This window comes from Ursus arctos, unplaced genomic scaffold (genome assembly GCF_023065955.2).
Source record: "Ursus arctos isolate Adak ecotype North America unplaced genomic scaffold, UrsArc2.0 scaffold_4, whole genome shotgun sequence".
Taxonomy (NCBI): Eukaryota; Metazoa; Chordata; class Mammalia; order Carnivora; family Ursidae; genus Ursus; species Ursus arctos.
In genome coordinates, this window is record NW_026623056.1 from 54800132 (window position 1) to 54820109 (window position 19978).

At 34.2% G+C, this 19978-nt stretch overlaps 2 protein-coding genes across 11 annotated transcripts in view; both read right to left on the minus strand.

Annotated features, from left to right (window-relative positions):
• The window catches only part of NSUN3 (NOP2/Sun RNA methyltransferase 3), a 449969-nt gene extending 445643 nt beyond the window's left edge, over positions 1-4326 (minus strand). For all 4 annotated transcript variants that reach the window (XR_007188714.2, XR_008957257.1, XM_044381248.3 and 1 more), the window contains exons 1-2: positions 3141-4326; positions 2244-2353 (exon numbers count right to left, since the gene is read on the minus strand). Coding sequence is in view for 2 of the 4 variants with exons in the window: in XM_044381248.3 (XP_044237183.1) it covers positions 2244-2353; positions 3141-3152 (122 nt within the window). In the remaining 2 variants the exon portion in view is untranslated. The remainder of the gene's footprint in view (positions 1-2243; positions 2354-3140) is intronic.
• A 4008-nt stretch (positions 4327-8334) lies between these two features.
• ARL13B (ADP ribosylation factor like GTPase 13B) overlaps positions 8335-19978 on the minus strand; it is an 82989-nt gene continuing 71345 nt past the window's right edge. For 5 of the 7 annotated variants that reach the window (XM_044381222.3, XM_026491077.3, XM_026491320.4 and 2 more), the window contains 3 exons: positions 19787-19903; positions 18747-18815; positions 8335-10508 (listed from right to left, as the gene is read on the minus strand). In XM_044381222.3, coding sequence (XP_044237157.1) covers positions 10432-10508; positions 18747-18815; positions 19787-19903 — 263 coding nt within the window. In that variant the 3' untranslated portion in view covers positions 8335-10431. Of the gene's footprint in view, positions 10509-18746; positions 18816-19786; positions 19904-19978 lie in introns of those variants that run through there. The other 2 variants (XM_026491206.4, XR_008957249.1) reach the window with 2 other exon arrangements.

Genomic DNA, 19978 nt, shown 5'->3' on the forward strand with positions numbered 1-19978 from the left:
TAAAATTATCTCAGAACCACCTCGGACTGTATTTAATCAGTCAATACTTCATCTCTGTTTTTAAAAAAATGCTTAAAGCTGTCCATTGTAAATGAGAAAGTGTTACTGAGTTGATCCAAGAAGAGATTAATAAGACAACAGTGTGACTAAATTCCATTGTCTATAGCTACATAACCTTCTTTTCCTGAGCAAACTGTACTGGGCTTTTTGCTCCTAGCTTCAGAAGCAGTTAACCCTCTTCTTTCAGCCAAAGTTACCTGGTTCTTTTGCTAAGCTAACTCCTGTTAAGTCACCAAGGCCTGGCTTCTCCTCAGGTCTTTGCTGGCACCCTCAGTTTTTGTTAAATAAGAGACAAGGTTCTCCTGCCTATTTCCATCAGAATATTTATGGAATTAATAGTTTACATAGTTTTAACCAGTCCCCTTTCCCCCATGAACACCAGACTGCAGGCAAACTGGATATGGGGACTGTGTTGCTCTCTGTATTCCTTGGGGAATGGAATACACTATATAAGAACTCAATACAGGCAAGGGAAACAAAAGAAAAAATTAACTATTAGGTCTTCATCAAGACAAAAAGCTTCTGCACTGCCAAGGAAACAATCAACGAATCTAAAAGGCAAAAGTCAGAATTGGAGAAAATATTTGCAAATAACATATGTAATAAAGGGTTAGTATCCAAAATAAAGAACTAATCAAATTCAACAGCCCAAAAAATAATTAATCCAGTTAAGAAATGGGCAGAAGACATGAATAGACATTTTTCCAAAGAAGACATACAGATGGCCAACAGGCACATGAAAAGATGCTCAACATCACTCATCATCAGAGAAATACAAATCAAAACCACAATGAGATACCACCTCACACCTGTCAGAATGGCTAAAATTGACAACTCAGGAAACAATGGATGTTGGTGAGGATGCAGAGAAAGGGGAACGCTCTTGCACTGTTGGTGGGAATGCAAACCGGTGCAGCCCCTCTGGAAAACAGTATGACGGTTCCTCAAAAAGTTAAAAATAGAACGACCCTATGATCCAGCAATTGCACTACTATGAATTTACCCAAAGGATACAAACATATTGATTCAAAGGGACACATGCACCCCAATGTTTATAGCAGCATTATCAACAATAGCCAAATTACAGAAAGAGCCCAAATGTCCATCGACTGATGAATGGATAAAGAAGATGTGGCATACATACACACACACACACACTACATACATACACAATGGAATATTACTCAGCCATCAAAAAGAATGAAATCTTGCCATTTGCGATGACACGGATGGAGCCAGAATGTACTACGCTAAGCAAAAGAAGTCTGCCAGAGAAAGACAAATACCACATGATTTCCCTCGTATGTGGAATTTAAGAAACAAAACAGATGAACACAGGGGAAGGGGAAAAAGAGAGAGAGGGAAGCAAACCATAAGAGACTCTTAACTATAGAGAACAAACTGAGGGTTGCTGGAGGGGAGGTGGATGGGCGAAGGGCTAGATAGGTGATGGGCATTAAGGAGGGCATTAGTGCTGAGCACTGGGTGTTATATGTAAGTGATGAATCACTAAATTCTACTCCTGAAATGAATATTACACTATATGTTAACTAACTAGAAATTAAATAAAAATTTGGGGAAAAAAAAAACCCTCAATGTGAAGAACCCATGGAATAACATTCTGACCAAAGGCAAAAGTCATTAAACATACAAATCAAACTTATCTCAATTACTTCTATGCATGAACATTTGTTTTCGATAATACATTTAAAGAATTTGTGTGTGTTTCTGCATGTGTTCAAAACAGCCTGCCAAAAACACAAGGAATAAATATAATAACCAAATAAAGTGACCCTAGCTAAGACAGAGCTGTGCCAGCTTTAAAGATTTACTGTATTATCTTCTGAATTTCAAAAACTAGTCAAATACCCTCAGAAGTTTTAAGATTTTTCTGTTACAGTATAATTAATTTTGTCAAACTGGTGGGCAGTCTGTTTCAAAGATCAAAACAACTGCTCAAGGAAAGGCCATAACAATTTTTTCTTTACTATTACTACAAAGTTTTCTTTCTCCCCTTTTCATTTTCGTATGATCCCATCTATTTCTTCACAGTTCTCTTCACTAGCCCCTGTAGGAAAAGGGCAGCCAGGCTTAGATTCATCTTTTATCCTCACAGCATCCCTCCCCAAAAAGGGTTTATTTCGTGTTCCATCATAAAGCATCAAGAGATGAATTATACTAACCTTACTGTATTCCAGGCATCTCCAAGTTCTTTGGAATACTGTTTTTCAAAATGATCCAATACAACTTTGCAAATTTGTTTTGCAAGCTTCCTCTCTGATTTTGCTTTCAGCTATGATGACAAGAAAACATTGCTGACACAATCTGATATTACAAATTTATTAAACTTCAAATTACCATTTTTTTTCTTAAGAACATGTTTTACGATTATCACTAGTTTTTGCAAGGGAGCATTACCTCAATGTAGCAACATTGTATTTGTGAAAAAAGAGGGTTTCTTCAAATAATTATTGCTCAAATGTAAAGCAAAGGTTAAAGGATTTGTGGCATTAAAAAAAAAAAATAGTGGCCTTAACAGAAGCTGTATCAAAGGAACAAAATTAACTTAAATAAGCCACTCTTGGTGGTAACATTAGGGAAAACTGAGTGAAAAGCCTATGGAAGTCCGTATTTGCAACTTTTTTGTAAATGTAAAATTATCCTAAAATAAAAAGGTTATTTCGGAAAAAAAAGTCACTCGTTTCCTGTGAAAACTTCCTTTCAACTCTATTTCATTTACTCATCCAAAGTTTAGCGAGGTATGACTATGTAACATTGTTCTACGTTCCCAGTATAGAGAGCAGTGAGTCTCAGGCCCTGAGGAGCTTGCATTCTGCTCAAAGCTGAAGGGAGTAGGTATTCAAGTCTGCAGGCTGGACTGCAGGCAAGTTACGTGGAGGCGCAGGTGAGTCTTGGAAGAAAACGCTCACGAGAAAGCGTTCGAGCATCCAGCATTACGCTAGGGCTTGGGACTGTGAAGCCAGAAAAACCAACAGCTTACGAAGTTCCCCCTTCCCGACCCCCTCCCTCATAAAGTGTCTGATTCAGTCAGAGGTTCCCATTCGGGTGCCAGCCCTCACCCGGGTTAACATTGTCCCGCCGGGAGATGCCAAACAAGAGCTCTACAACACCCAGCAGCACCTAAAACCTCCAGGAAATCAAAAGCACAGCCTCAGACCCGAGGTTCAACCTCATTCACTTCTATCCCTCGCTTTTCCGGTTCAACTTCCCGCGAGATACTGCCCTGCCGCGTTGTCGAAATCTCGCCAAAAGAGGTGTAGGTCCCGCGAGAGGCAGGCGCGCGCAAAGTTCCTTCCGCCGGCGGCTGGTGGAGGCGGTGCTTACTCCCGAGGGCGTAGCTAGACCCCTGGGCGGAACCTTGAGAGGCTGGCGCGGCAAGTGAAGCGTTGTGTTGGAGAGTGGGTGCTGTTTGCTTGTGGCTCAGTAAAAAAAAATTGTAACTTTTCCACAATTAGGTTTTGTATAATGATCATTGTTGTAAAATGTTCCCAGAGGGTAAGCTAGTTACTGAATTAATCTACCAAATTTGATGACCCCCCTTTAGCTCGGATATTCAGAACTAAGGGTAAAAGGGATAGATACGATAAAGAAATTACGCATTTATTTCCTAGAGATGGACCACGGAGATAATCTCTTTTTTTTAACGGGGAGGGTTAAATGATTAATTGAAATACAGTAAAGCACTTAGCACAAAGGTTAGGAAACAGTAAACGCCCTAATGTTGGCTGCTCCTGTGTATTATTTTCAGTATCACGATCTTCGAGATGATCGTGATCATGTTCTGCTACCAAATGCCTGAAGACCAAAATGACCCTACACACTACCCTCCCACCCACCTTTATTACGGGCAGTGTTACATGTTCTGAAGAAAGTTATTACACCCATTCTAATAGGAACAGCAGTTTATTTGCTCTTTTAGTGTTACTTTTTAGTTCCTCCCTTGTTAACAGCATCAGGAATTCATCAGGAAATCAATGCTTCATATGGTCCCTGATATTTGATGAGCATCATCATTTTGAGACCCTTGATGCTCAAAATATCAGTATACCATAGGTACGAATCTTAGAACCATGTAAAAAGAAAAATATCGCCACTAATGTAGTTTGAAGCTTAATATATTTAAACAAGTTCCCCAGTAATCTAAAATTGAATTTAGATTTGGTGCAAAAGAAAATAAAGTATTAAGGAGTGAAGTCATTAAATGAATGCAGTTTGTTAATTGTTTAGAGAAAAGTCATTAGTCTACTTTTCAGCCTCCATACACAGATTTTATATGTATTTTCTGTGTTCATTACAGAATGTTGCATTTATTGAATTAATATGGTAGTATATTTGTAAAATAGACATTTAAAAGACTTTTAAGGAGATAGTAGAAATCATATACACTATATTCCTATCAGGGAAAGGGGATTTGTAATGCTTGGAAAGAGGATGTGTAATGCTTGGAAAGAGGTCATATTCGTTCTATTATATTATTTTTGACTTTTAAAAGCACGTTTCTATTTTCTGATTTTAAATAAGCAAATGCTTACTGAAAAAAATGTAAAAACAAAAGCCTATGAGAATGAAAATTGAACATAATGCCACTAGAGATCATCAGTATTGACATTTTGATGTATTTCCCAGTTCAAGTTTGATCAAACAGTACATATAATGTATCCTGTTATTATAAGCATTTTCTTATATTAAAAATTCCTCATATACATTATTTCTACAAGTTGCATAGTATTCCAAGGTATGGAATACTATACTAGCTTACCTTCTTACCATTGATAAACATGTTTGCTTATCATTCTTTCCATATCTGAAAACCTTATAATTTTTTTATTATGTTCTTAAATAGGTTTCAAATCATCCTAATTATGTTTCTTTGTAAATTACCACCTCATGTCCACTTATCCATAGATGTCTTAGTGCTATTTTTATTTATATTAGAGATGTTAACCATATCACATTTTCAAATACTTTCCTGTTTTTTTCTTACAACCTTTTAAATGTAAAAATATTTTAAAATTTTATGCAGTCAATTCTCTGATTTCGCAATTGATTCCATTGCTTTTCGGCTTGGAAAGTTCTTCCCAAGGAGGCAAGCAATTATTTCTGTTTCTTTCTCCCTTTTTTTTTCTTTACAGTTTGATCTTTAGTATTTAACCCATTTAATCTATCAACAATCAATATTAATGTATCTTAAAAATGTTAGTGGATTTCCCCTACCTTATACCAAATACCTAGTAAAGAATAAACAAAGCTTAACACTTTATTTTAAAAATAGAAACTGTTACCAGACTTGTTTTAAATCACTGCAGTTATAAAAAATTGAGCTGACACAAATCCCAGAAATTATATTTTGTTATTATTATAACTATTGTGTTAAAGAATAAAGCAGGTTAATATGTACTTACACTGGGCAGGAAAATAATTTTTACATACCTAAGCAATTTTATTGTGAAGTCCTTTGATACAAGAAGTGTTTCAGGATAAGTATACTTACAGACTTCTGTGCATTTTATGAATTTTCATATTTACATAAAACATTTCTCAAAACCCTTCATATTCATGTGGTTTATGAGTAAAAAAGATAAAGACAGACTTTGTAGTAAAACAATCCAACATGAAGAAACCATTAGCTCCTTAAAATCAATGGCAGAAAAACACAACAGAGAAATCCACCATCAAAGCAAGAGAACAAAGCTTAGTTACAGGCAATCTTGAACGATCATCTCAGGAGAATAGCTAATTAGCTGAGGCTCTCACTTTATTATTTTAGGCCTCCAAAGTGGTGTGTACAAACTCTATCAGACAATCTACTGGGACTGGGAAGTAAAAATAACTTTTATTTAATTTTATCAAATCTTTAAGAAAAAATTTAGGGGGAGGTATATGTACAAAGTGCAATAGAATATGTATGTAACTTATAAGCTGAAACTTATCCCCTCAAAATTCACATGCTGAAGCCCCAAGCCCTAATACCTCAAAATATGACTGTATTTAGAAAGTCTTTCCAGAGGTGATAAAATTAAAAAGAGGCTTTTATGGTGGGTCCTAAGTATCCTTATAAATGAAAGAGGAAATTTAAATCCTGAGACACTAGGGATAACCACACACAGTGGAAAGACCATGTGAGGAAACAGGGAGAAGAAGCAGGCCATCCATAAGCCAAGGAGAGGGGTTTCAGAAGAAACCAATCCTGCCAACAAGATTCCAGGTTGATCTTGGATTTCCAGACTTCAGAACTGTGAGAAAATTAATTTCTGTTGTTTGATGCACCCAGTCTTTGGTAGTATGTTATGGCAGATCTACCAAACTAATGCAATAACTTAAATATTTACTGGAAAAGATGTATTACAAAAATCTGGAGACCACTGACTCATTTGACTCAATTTGACCACTGACTCAATTTATGACCACTAGGTCATAAATTCTGTTTACTAATTAGCACACAGAAAGAATTTACAACTCAGGCTCTAAACAAGCAAATAATTTTGTTCCTATTTTTCCTTCAATTATAAGCTGAGCCCCTTCATTAAAGAAAATTCATTTCTGATTTCCTCTTTCCCCCCAAAAGCGGGTTTCCATTATTGTTTCCACAAAGCTAATGGATTGTTATTTTGATTATTTATAATCATATTTTTAAAGATGTTATTTTTTATTTGAGAGAGAGCAAAAGCCAAGAGAGATTACAGAGGGAGAAGGAGAAACAGACTCACCACTGACTGAGCGGAGGCCTGATGTGGGGCTTGATCCCAGGACCCTGAGATCATGACCTGAGCCAAAGGCAGACCCTTAATGGACTAAGCCACCCAGGCGCCCCTATAATCATACTTTAAGGTAAGTCTTCAAATATCTGAATTTGCTCTTTGGATCAGCTGGAATATATTTCTTGATAAATTAAATAGTATTAGCAGAATCTCAGTTGTGCAAAGTCTACTCCACTTAGAGAAAAACTTAAGTATTAAAGCCAAGGATAATAAAGTTTATAAGCTATAGCTTTATTTGTATAAGCAGTTTCACTTTTGATAAGCTTTTGACACCAAGTATTAGATTTCTTCAGTGCAGAATGGGAGAAATTAAATAACATGAATAGCATATCATATAGAACCGAGTATCAAATAAAATAAAATATTACCATAGTAAAAGAATACTTAAGAGATCAGCTGCAAATAAAATGCCATATTCTACAGATAAATGTTTTTAGGCTATTCAAAATACATTTTACAGGAGCACCTGGGTGGCTCAGTTGAGTATCTGACTCTTGGTTTTGGCTCAGGTCATGATCTCATGGCTCCTGGGATCCAACCCAGTGAAGGGCTCAGCACTCAGTGCAACTAGTCTATTTCCTCCATCTCCCTCTCCCTCTCCCCCCAACCCCGCTCCCGTGCATGTTCTCTCTCTCAAATAAATAAAATCTTAAAAAAAAAAAGTAAGTTTTACATATTCAGTCCTCCATTTGACACTTAAAAGACCATTTAATTTTAAGCTTGCAGAAAGCACGGTACTTAATCTTTACAAAATTGTATGTTCGATTCTCCCATTATAAAATAAGCAAAATTTGGGGGCACCTGGGTGGCTCAGTCAGTTAAGCATCTGCCTTCGGCTCGGGTCATGATCCCAGGACCCTTGGATCAAGCCCCACGTTAGGCTCCCTGCTCAGTGGGGAGTCGGCTTCTCCCTCTCCTTCTGCCTGTTGCTCCCCCCTGCTTGTGCTGTGCCAAATAAATAAAATCTAAATAAATAAATAAATAAATAAATAAATAAATAAATAAAATAAGCAAAATGCTAAAAACTAGTTTGAAAAATTGAGGAAAACACACAACCAATAACTAGAAAAATTCATTATTAACATTTTGTAACATTTCTTTCTAGTGTTGCTTTCATAGTTTTATATTTAATATCAATTACATGCAATATTGTATGTATGTTATATATGCCTTTTGTGTAAAAAGCATATAGAGTTATCTTGTAAAAAAGTAAAAATGTATCTTTGGGTCAGTAATTTAACAAAAGACAGACATTGGATCATCTAAGATCATAAGGTGATATGATATTTTTAGCTGCCTTTAAAATGACAATATTCTTTTGCACATATATATAAACTTGTGCATGTGCAGAGAAAAAAGGTTTCATGTAAAATAAAATCATTATTTTAATCTATAGACTTAAGATTTCTTCCAACAGTCATATTTGAAAATTCCTTTTCTATTTTCTTACCAAAAAGAAATCATTTAAATTTATCAAATGAAATGCAAAACAGCATACTGATATAAATTATTTTTATTGTGTGAAAATGTCATAATTCGTGATGATTAAGAATAAAAATGCAGCATATAACAAAATAGGCATTTACTTGTTAAAAGCAACTTGGATTTACAAAACTTCTTTTAAAATTTCTTAGGATGCTTTAAGAATACAAATTAATTTTTTGAGAGATATATAAAACATTCATTTCACTTCATCATATATTTAATTTCAAAATCATTTTTATTCATTTTTAATAAATGAATTCAGTATTGTACGCTACAGTAATCACAGGAAACAAAAAATTTAAACTTTTATTTACTCATAAACTAGGTGAAAATTAAAAGGATGACAAAAGTGTAAGTTTAGTGTTTAAAAAAATGAATAAATGTAAATGTTACAAACAGGAACCAAAAAGATATACAAATAAGTTTTTCTCTACAATCCAGTTCAAAATTTACATTGTCTTCTTGTGTTGCTTTTCCTTACATTTCGGTCACCTATCAAATTTAGGCTGTTAATGAATTTTATATCTGAAGTAGAATGCTTTTTACTCAGTGTGCCTGGTGTCCTATGCACAAAACTTCAAAAGACTGCATTATGATGCTCACTAGAGTAATAAGTGACCAATTAATGAAAGTTCTGGGACTTAAAAAATGTGACTAAAATGTGATGCTCCAAAGTAAAATTTTTAAAGTAAATAATCATAGTAAACTGCCTTAGACATACTTAATCTTATTATTGTCAGATACTAGTATATGTTTATTGTCAGTACAAGTTACCAAACTTACCAATTTTAACAAGTTGGTAAGGATTCATGTTGTTTATAGTATTTTCACCTTGATATAAATTTATATACTTTCAATTAATGCAACATTATAAATCTAATACCCAAAATATATTTCTAAAAGTTTGCCTAGATAGAGAATCCTAAAGATGCCATTCTTCAGTACAAGGGAAGTGCTATTATTTTAAAGCGAGAAATTATTTTGGAATTCTTTCTTTATAAAAGTAATTTTAAACAAACATTTTTATTCTTACTGATTTAGTACCCAAGCATTTCCTAGTTATAAAACCAAGTCTCTGTACCCACAGTGGCTTTTTCAGTCTTTTTGCCTTTATTTTCAAGGCACAAAAGAATTAGAATAACCTAAAAGAGTCACTGTAGCTTCTGATAGAACAAGGGAGTGACAATGAGCACCTTGATCTGAAAAGGTCTATCCCATAAAAGAGGTGTTCATTGAAAATTTTAATAATATCTCAACATAACATTTTTATTAATTTAAAAAGCATTTAGATCAAGAAAGTATTTCAAGTCTCTTTCATTTATTGCGATCATCACCAAAAAAAAGCAAACAACAACACGAACCCTCCTTGGGTAGTGTTTTCAGATAACATAATTTGGAAGAATGAAGATCTAAGAATAAGAATCTATTTTAAAAAGGTATTATTTTAAAATTAGGTAAACTTAGGACGTATACTTCAAGAACAATACTATTATAAAACATACCTAAAACCATATAAATATGTCCTGTTTGTATAGTTCATGTTTGTCAAATAAATCAACTCCATTTCCAGACACAATTTAAACAAAGCATCTATAGAAAAGTGCAGTCATATCATAGTAATTAAAATTCTCATAAGTTTTAGAAAAATATAAAAAGTTAAAAAACTTAGGTTATAAATTCCCAAGAGTTTCCCTTCCATGCACGTGTATCTTACAAAAAATGTATAAGATACAGTAACAAAGACTATTAAACAAATAGTAAAGAAAGTGTGGAGAGTCCATTGGCTCTTGTTCTGAAGAGGTTTTCTTTCAGGAATATGCCCATGAGGGGGACTGTAAAATCCAGAGTCAACAGTAATTCCTGCTAACTTGATTCAAATGCTCATCCCATCTACTGGTCATTTTGCTTCCTTTTTTTTTTTTTTTTTTTAACCGTGAATAACATGGATAATTATCAGATCAGTCTGGTCTTTGGCTATTCATCTCCTTACTGAAATTGTTATGGTTATCTTGCCCCAGTCATCAATGTTCAGGGTTTTTCTTCTTTGAGAAGGAAGGTCCTGTAGCTGATCTTGCCTGTATTAAAAGAGCGCATCCATGTGACTTGGTTATGAAATCACATCATGAGCATCACTGTTAGGTCTCTGCCGCACAGCCAGGGGAGGCAGTGGCTTTCCATAGAAATCTACATAAAGGGATACCAAAAAATAGTATGGTAAATCAGAATTTTTGATACAGTTCATTATTTTCCAACTAACATCTTTAAAAAGTAGACTTGATGGGTAAAATAATGGATGAGGAGAATAGACCAAAAAAATCAAAATCCAAGAAAACTTGAATAAATTCAAAACATAACCACTAGGATAAATTCCTAACTTTAGATTATAAATTAATTTCTACTTGATTTAATAAAAAAGCTCTATCTAATGTTCATATTAGAATAAAATAACAAATATTCAAAAATCTATGGAACCTGCTGCCAAGACCCTGATAAGTCAGTATTTGTACCATCCATGTTCTCATCCAATGGCTATTACTTGTAGGTATTTTGGGAATCTTAGTTTTCTGGTAATAATCTTTTACAATGATGTTTCACTATAATTCAGTGATATATATGATATATGATACATATATATGATACATATGATACAAAGAAAGTCTTATTTTACATTTCATAAGTTCCTGTCCCTTAATTATTATAAATTGGCTTAAATTTAATAGCATATATAAACCTTCCATAAGTAATTATGTTCCAGCCTATTAACTTAAAATTATTCTAGAAGCATAGATTTTTAGGATCACTTGAAATAACTATATTGAAAATGTGTTGGAGGCCTGTTTCCCGTTTCACATACGTTGAGAGTTTGGCTAACTAGTCCCTCATGCAAATAAGTACATGCCCTAGAAAACACCCTGCAAAGTCACAAGTAAATATAAGTTCCTGATATTATTTACCCAGTGCCCTTTGTGATCAACAGTCTCCCTCACCTGCCAGGGCTTTCTGTTAGATAAGACTCTGGTGGAGCTTAGGAAACTTAATTCTTTTTGTTTTGAATTCACCAGTCTGGCCTTAGCATATCACCCAGTTCCTATAGCTCTCTCTGCCTGAACCCTGCCTTGGTCTCCCCCTGTGGAACCCTCAAGGTATGCCATATACTTCCTCCAGGACCTATGAGTAATCAACTTTTCCTATTTCAACTTCTCCTGTGGTCTTTTTGAAGCAAGACTTACCATCTAGCATCCAGGGCCCCTACTTAACAAATGATAATTTATCAAAGTCATAACAGCATTTAAGGAGATTAGAAGTCACCACTTCATCCTAACAAGAAGTAAAAAGCTAAACAGACTACAAAATCAACAACTCGTCTCATTTCCGAGGGGAGGTCACAAGACAAACCACCATCCCAATACTGGAGACAGACAGGCAAATATAAGGAGTTTCAGTTTACCAGAGCATTATGTTCATGAATGGAAACTGCCAAAGGAAGGAAAATTGCCCAGGTAGGAAAACCTGAACTTTGATGAATTGCTGGAGGCTTAGCAGGAACATTTGAGAGTTAAAAATTCCAAGGAGACTAAGTCATAAGAGGATCCCTGTGAGACTGTGAAATTTATCTCCAGGAACGTGAACAAAGTCCCACAATAAATATTGAAGAAAAATCCCCTCCCACTTTTGGCAGGGGAGGAAAAAAAGAAACCATTCTGAAATATCCAAGAGCACTCTGTTCTGGGGCACAAGGACTGCCCTCAGGGGAAACTACTAGAGCCTAACCTACCATGTATCATCAAACCCTAACTGACCTGGGGAAGGAAATCACCACCATCTGGCACTACCCATTTTGTCCACCTAATGGGGAAGAAAAAAGCTGAGACACTCTTGTGAAGTTCAGAGTCCAGAGGCACAAGCTCACTAATACACTTAGATCTAATCATAGAAATATAGAATGCTTCTCCTTCCATCACCCATCACCCCCATATTACAAAAGGCCAATTTACAGCAGTTCCTTTCACCTGGTACACCATGTCAGACTATAAACAAAACAAAACAAAAACAAGGCATTCCAAAAAGGGCAAAAACCCCGAAATCTAAAGAAAAAGATCAAGCATCAGAACAAGACATGGCAGGAATGTCAGAATTATCAGGCCAGGAATTTAAAATAACTATGATTAATAAGCTAAGGACTTTAGTGGATAAAGTAGACTATGCAAGAACAGATAGCAATGTAAGCAGAGAGATGGAAATCGTAAGAAAGAACAAAAAAAAAAAAAAAAAAGAAATGCTAGAGATAAAAAAAACACCATTACATGAAGAATGTCTTTGATGGGCTTATTAGTAGACAGGACACAACTGAGGAAAGAACCTCTGAGCTTGAGAATAGATCAATAAAATCTCAAGAACTGAAAAGCAAAGAGAACAAAGACTGGGAAAAAAAAAAAAAAACAGAAAAGAATAAGGAAGGACTGTGGGACAAGTACAAAAGGCATATCTTATTTATAATGCGAATACCAGAAGAAGAGAAAAGAGAACAGAAGCAATATTTGAAGTGATAATGACTAAGAATTTCCCCCAAATTAATGTCAGACATCAAAGCACAGATCAAGGAATCTAGAGAACGCTGAGCAGGATAAATGCCAAGCTATATTTAGGCACATCATTTTCAAACTACAAAAAATCAAAGAAAATGAAAAATCCTGAAAGAAGCCAGAGGAAAAACCATCTTTACAACAGAGACTCAAAGATAAGAATAATATCCAACTTTTCCTCAGACACCATGCAAGCAAGAAGAAAGTAAAGTGAAATATCTAAAGTGTTTAGAGAAAAAAACCACACCAACCTAGAATTCTGTACCCTGCAAAATTGTCCTTCAAAAGTAAAGGAAAAACAAAGACTTTTTTCAGACAAACAAAAACTGAGGGAATTTATTGCAAGTAGACTTGCCTTGCAAGGAATGTTAAAAGAAGTTCTTTAGAGAGAAGGAAAATAATATATAGGTCAGAAACTCAGATCTACATAAAGAAAGAAATATTATCAAAGAAGAAATAAAATGAAAACGTATTTTTCTTAATTTTAATTGATCAAAAAGATAAAAGTTTGTTAAAAAATGCTAATAGTAACAATGTATTTGATTATGTATATGTAGTATACTTAATACATATATACACAATACACACACACATACACACACTCACTTAAATGCTTATATTTAAGTCAAATGAATGACAGCAATGACACAAAGAACACCGAGAAAGGAATTAGGATTATCTGATTATTTTAGGTACTTGCACTACCCATTAAATCTATAGCATCATTTGAAAGTGGACTTGGATTAATGTAAATGTATAGTCCAAACTCTAGAGCAGACACTAAAAAAAGTAAAAAAAAAAAAAAATTAGTATAACTTATATGCTAAGAAAGGAGACAAAATGGAATCCTATCAAATGCTCAATTAAACTCACAAAAGACAGAGGCACCTGGGTGGCACAGTCAGTTAAGTGTCCAGCTCTTGGTTTTGGCTTAGGTCATGACCTCAGGGTTGTGGGATGGAGCCCTGGAACACGCTCTGCCACGCGGGGAGTCTGAGAGTCTCTCTCTCCCTCTGCCCCTCCCCCTACCCCACTCTCTTTTTGTCTCTCTCTAAAATAAATAAACAAATCTTAAAAACACATACACACAAGGCAGAAAAAGAGTGGAAGACAAAAACAGGAACAAAGAATGAGGGTAACAAATAGAAAACAGTAATGGGGGCGCCTGCGTAGCGCAGTCATTAAGCGTCTGCCTTCGGCTCAGGGCGTGATCCCGGCGTTACGGAATCAAGTCCCACATCGGGCTACTCCACTGGGAGCCTGCTTCTTCCTCTCCCACTCCCCTGCTGTGTTCCCTCTCTCGCTGGCTGTCTCTCTGTCACATAAATAAATAAAATCTTAAAAAAAAAAAAAAAAAGAAAAGAAAACAGTAATGGATATGGTAGATATTAATCCAACTATACCAATAATCATTTTGAATATCAATGGTACAAATGCAACAATTAAAAGAGATTGTCAGAGTGGATTGAAAAATATGATCCAACTATAGGCTGTCTACAAGAAAACCACTTTAAATAGAGGGATTAAGAGAAAATGGTTTTTCAAGCAACTATAAATTCCAAGCAACTAGTAAACTGCAAGGATGCCCTAATAAGTCTTGATGTAATAGTGTAACATAATAAATTAAAGGTATAGATTTCAAAGCTGGACAGACCTAAGTCCAAATTCTGATACTGCTACTTAGTAGCTATGTGACCTTGGAGCATAAGTTCCTCTTGCACAAAATGGGACATCACTGCCCACCTTATAAGGCTTTTAGGAGAATTAAAATGAAATAATGTACCTGAAGTGCTTAGCAATATGCCAGGAACAAAGAATATACAGTTAATATTATTGCTATATCATTGTTATAATTTAAATTAAAACAATTATTTTTGACAAATTCTAAGTATGACTTTTTTAATTTCTTAAATTCAAAATTAATGAGAATTTTAATACAGAACTCAAAATTAAACCAGCATGAATATACTTCCTAATATGTTATACTTCTAGAATTTAAAAGTATCCTCGTAAAAAGAGAAATCACATACATGTGGCAAGAATTATCTTTTTCCCTCCCAAGAAATTATTTTATTTTTGCAATAAAGATTTTGTATTTCTTTCCAGAAAATAAAATCATTCTATACAAAGTAGGTTTCTTGTTGTCTTAATTGTAGGGGATTTAAGTCGATGTTAGTACCCAATTGATAATTGGGAACTAACTGATAATAAACCAACTTCACTGCTAACACACATTTTTATAAAGAGCTTCAAACTTTTCAAACATCAAATTGAAGGGTAGTAAAACTGCATATAAAATGTTATCTTCATTCATATTTTAAGATTAGAAATATTCTTTAGTGCATTTGGTATTTCTAGCTAACAGAATCCTTGATATATTTCTCATAATGTATAATACACAATATGTTAATGAAGTATGGGTTGAGAGTGTTCATATAGTAAACAGATTCTCTTTTTAAGTCTCTTTTCTCAATGCATGTCTTACCTGTTACACTGAGCAAGCATTAGACAATAATTAGAAAAGTAAAACCAAACCACTATCAAAGCAAATGTCTATTATCAAAAAACAAGTAAGAATCCGCCTTAAAATTCCTAGTGTGACTATAAAAAGTTGTTTTTCATCCCAGTAAATTTTAAGTGCCAAGCCATTTGCAGCTAACTTTTAATTACTACTCTAGTTTATTATATATCTGTTGTTTATTTGCCATTCACCAAATGCAAAGAAATGTGTACCAAATTAGAGAAAAGAGGAGGATGCAATTACAAAATTGGCAGCTATCAGCATCTCTGATGAAGATCTCATGATAAACTCTAAAAACAAATTTAAGGTTTTTTATTATAATTTTTAATTATACCTGCTTTCTTCCCCATTAATGAAAGCAGAGTTGATTGCACTTTTTTTTTTTTTTAAACCCAGGTTAGGTATACTTAGACTTAAAATTTATGGGAAGAAAACGATAAAAATATTTTGAAACTTGTGAAAGTTACAGTGTTTTCTTCTCTGCTCTGGGAAGCTACATTTATTGATACAAACTGAAAACCAACTAAAATATTGGAATATGGTAGTCTTAAACTTAACTAATTTATTACAATTCTTTCTCGAAAGTTCTAATTTATGGGACGCTTGGGTGGCTTAGTCCGTTGAGCATCTGCCTTCGGCTCGGGTCATGATCCCGGGGTCCTGGGATCGAGTCCCACATCGGGCTCCTTGCCCAGAGAGGAGCCTGCTTTTCCCTTTGCCTGCTGCTCCCCCTGCTTCTGCTCTCTCTCTGACAAACAAATAAATAAAATCTTTAAAAAAAAAAAGAAAGAAAGAAAGAAAGAAAGACTTTCTTTTAAAAAAAAGTTCTATTTAAAAACAAACACAAGAAATGAGCACAAACAAAACAACCTTCTCAACCTATTTTTGAACTTCTTCCACTTGCCCTTAACTGTGTTCCCCCTGAATGTTACCATTACTTCTTTTCTCCTCATTCTACAAAATTTCTTTCAGAAACAAGAAACTATCATCCCCTCCTGCATTCATTCTGTAAAGATTACAAAACATTTATTATGGGCAAAGAATTCCTATTGTAAGATGGCGACTAATCTGTCTGTAAACCCTCCACCCACCTGAGTCACTTCTTTTCTCCTGAGCTCTTAAATCTTACTTGTATTGGCCAAGAGACATTTCCAAATACATAAGCCTACAGATACCTTCAGAACAGGTTTCCTTCCTCAGGTACTTTCAATCCTAGAGACAGCACCAACCTTCAAGCTGCTTGAGTAAATAATCCTCTATTCCTCTCTCCCTTGGCCCATACATTCATTCATCACATATTACTTATAATCGTTAAGATATTTCCTGCATACATTTTTTACTCTCCATTCCAATTTCCATTCTTCACTTCTCACTGTGACTACTAGAACAGCCTCTTGGATGGTATTCTTACCTCAAGTGTGGCCACCAGCAAGTCTGTACTTTTCACTGAGACAAAAGTTATTTTCCTAAACAACACATCTAGCAACATTACTTCCCTGCTCAAAAATGTGTAGTGTCTCTTGGAAGATTACAGCAAGTCCAGACATCTTAATTTATATATATGTAGGCCTTCACAATCTGACCCTAAGCCGTAATTCCAGTCTTAAAACTCTATAACTTCAAATGTCCTCTTTCTTACCCACCCTACCTACATGAACCTAAGCTCCAATCACAAGGAATTTATTTTCCATATAACCAATGCCCTTTCCTACTCCTCTGCCTTTGAATAGTCTGTTTCTTCTCCTTACTGACTTCTTCTTTGAAGACCCAGTTGTAATACCACTTTCACTAACTGTCCATGCAGTTTGTGTACAGTACTCCAATTCCACACCATAGAACTTATTACTGTATATTGTGAATTGTCACATACACTACAGTAAGCTCAAGAATTCTCTTCTCTATTAGACCAGGATCTGCAGAATCTTATTCATCTTGGTATCGCCAATGTTTTAGGTGGTGTCAAATAGAAAAACTTTGCTTTTTGGATGCCTAAAAATCCCACACAGTAAGAGAAAAAATGTCCTATGAGAAATTAGTATTTTTCTATGTGTACATATATATAGACAGATATATACATACATACATACAAATGTATATTAACTTTACCTAATTTTATTAACAGCAGGGTGAATATTTAAACTGATCATGTATTCTAACATACACAAGTTGAGTATCATTAAACACAAACTAGCATATTAGTCAATAAAAATATCATGATGTAAAGTCAATCAACCAGAGATGTGACTTCACTGTAATTCTGATATACTCTAAGAACAAACATTTCTGTATTTAGAAATGAAAAAAACCCTTTTTCACTAATGATTATGAAAGATGTATTTCATTACTGACCTATAATATTCTGAAAAAGAAAGCAAATGGGTCATTTATATTAATGTACTTTTTGAATAAAAAAATTTTATAAAGTTTGACATACTTTCAAGTTACATGATAATGATTTTGTAAATGTTAACCTTCGCACTTTCTTTCCTCGTAAATAGGTTTCCTTAGGAATTCAAGTCCTAGATTGGGTAAACAGAGCCATCAATAAGGGAATTGGACATTCTTGATGGAGAACTTCATTGAGCTACAAGATACATAATTACCCTTTTGCATTCTAGAAACATTTTATTGAAAGAGCCTGAGCTGATAGTCTGAAATCAGAACTTCTGCCCACTCTATCAGGCAGTTTGCTATACCCAACTGTCCTTTCTCTAGTTTTCCAATTGTGGAGTTCCAATGCCGTATATTGGCTGGACTATACGTTATGTTAATTTCACCCAAAGAAAACTGTTTTCTTGAGTCAATAAGCCTTTAGTAACTTTCTATTTAGCTGAACTTTATTTGGCTTGCTGATTTAGTCTCTGATTTTACAAATTGTGTGGATCTTTACTTGACTTTAATATTCAGCAGCTGGGTCTTATTAGAAACAGAAAGAACAACTATGTGGCATTATCACTGAGTATACTGAGCACATACAGGACAATGCTATTTTTAACACTAAGTATAATTGTAATGTCTCATATTTAATTTAAATTGCTTTATACCTGTTCACTTCTCATAACAGTTTATATAAATATATAATGGATAAACACAAACTATGATTATTTTTACATCTGTATTCCAAGGTAAACAAATTATATGGAGGCAAAAGGCACTAAAGAATAAAAAAAAAATTAAATAAAATGAAAAAAGTGAGGTATAATGAAAAAGGATGCTTGTGGATTCGAAAGGTTTCCAAAAATAAAAGTTTGTTGAAATAATGAGGTTAAGAAAAGTGGATGTAATATGTATATTTGAAAACTGATCCTTTTGCATTACCATTATGACGTGTTTCACCAAGAGGCTCAAGTTTTGGAAGTCTAGTGACTTTGGGGGTTCCCCAGCCAACTAAGGAAAAAGAAAAACATTTTAAAACACTGTTAAACAATGTCTCTTTAGGCCTGTTGAGAGGATCCCTCCCTTGACAGGAATGTATATATTTGATGTCAAGTCATATATGTATATTGAATGACACAGTAATGAATAGCCACAAAGCCATTTGAAATAGTTTTTATTTAAAAATGTAATTATAGGCTGGTAACATCTGCTTTAAGTTTTTACTCATCTTTAGTCAAAAATATAAGCATCTTCACCACCATCAAAAATAACCTTAGGCTACTATTCCAACCCCTAGCAAAGGCTAAAATAATAATAAATTAAATACTAGAAATGAGTCTTAAAATAATCCTCAAAGGAGAATGTTACCACCTAAAGCCTTCTAACCAGGCTAAAAGGACACTATAAACATATACATTTAGATATTTATCAAGCACCTACGGTATGTGAGGTGCTGTGCCTAGTTCTGAGAAACTTCTCACAATTACTGTGCAATTAGCATGTCCCAGTGTTTTACATGCAATATTCCTTTTAATCCTCATGATAACTTAGAAGGTCAGTATGTATGTTGGAAATATTTTGGAAAAATTCACACATCTTGCTTTCAAATGACAACTTTCAGGATGAAAGATTCTACTTTTTAAAAATTTACATTAGCCATCCATTCACTAAATTTAAATAAATTCCTTTTAGCAATCTGGGTACTAATATTTCAAGTAGGACTTGAATCCATTCTAGGAAGTGCTTGGGTAAAGTATTCTTATTAATTTTACATACTATCTTTTACTTTTAGAAAACATTTTTTTTTCTGATTAAAAAAAGAAAATACATAGTTAACAATAAATTTTGAACAAAGTAGACAGAGAAAACTGCCTTTTTCATAAATTCACAAAATAATAAACATACAGAATAAAATTACAAGATTTCGTTCTTTTTTCTTACTGTTTAAAGCAGTATTTCTAAATTCAGTATCATTTACTCACCAGGAGGAGGTGGTGGGGGTGGTGTTGGACTCTTAGGAGCAGATTCATCTGTATTAACAGGTTCTACACGGTGACTCCTTTTCATTCTTAGCTTCTTCGTTTTCTTTTTACTGTTATCTAAAAGAATATAAACATAGAACTATATGCCTCTGCGAAAACGTAAACTTCTATAATAAAAAATAATTGAACTAA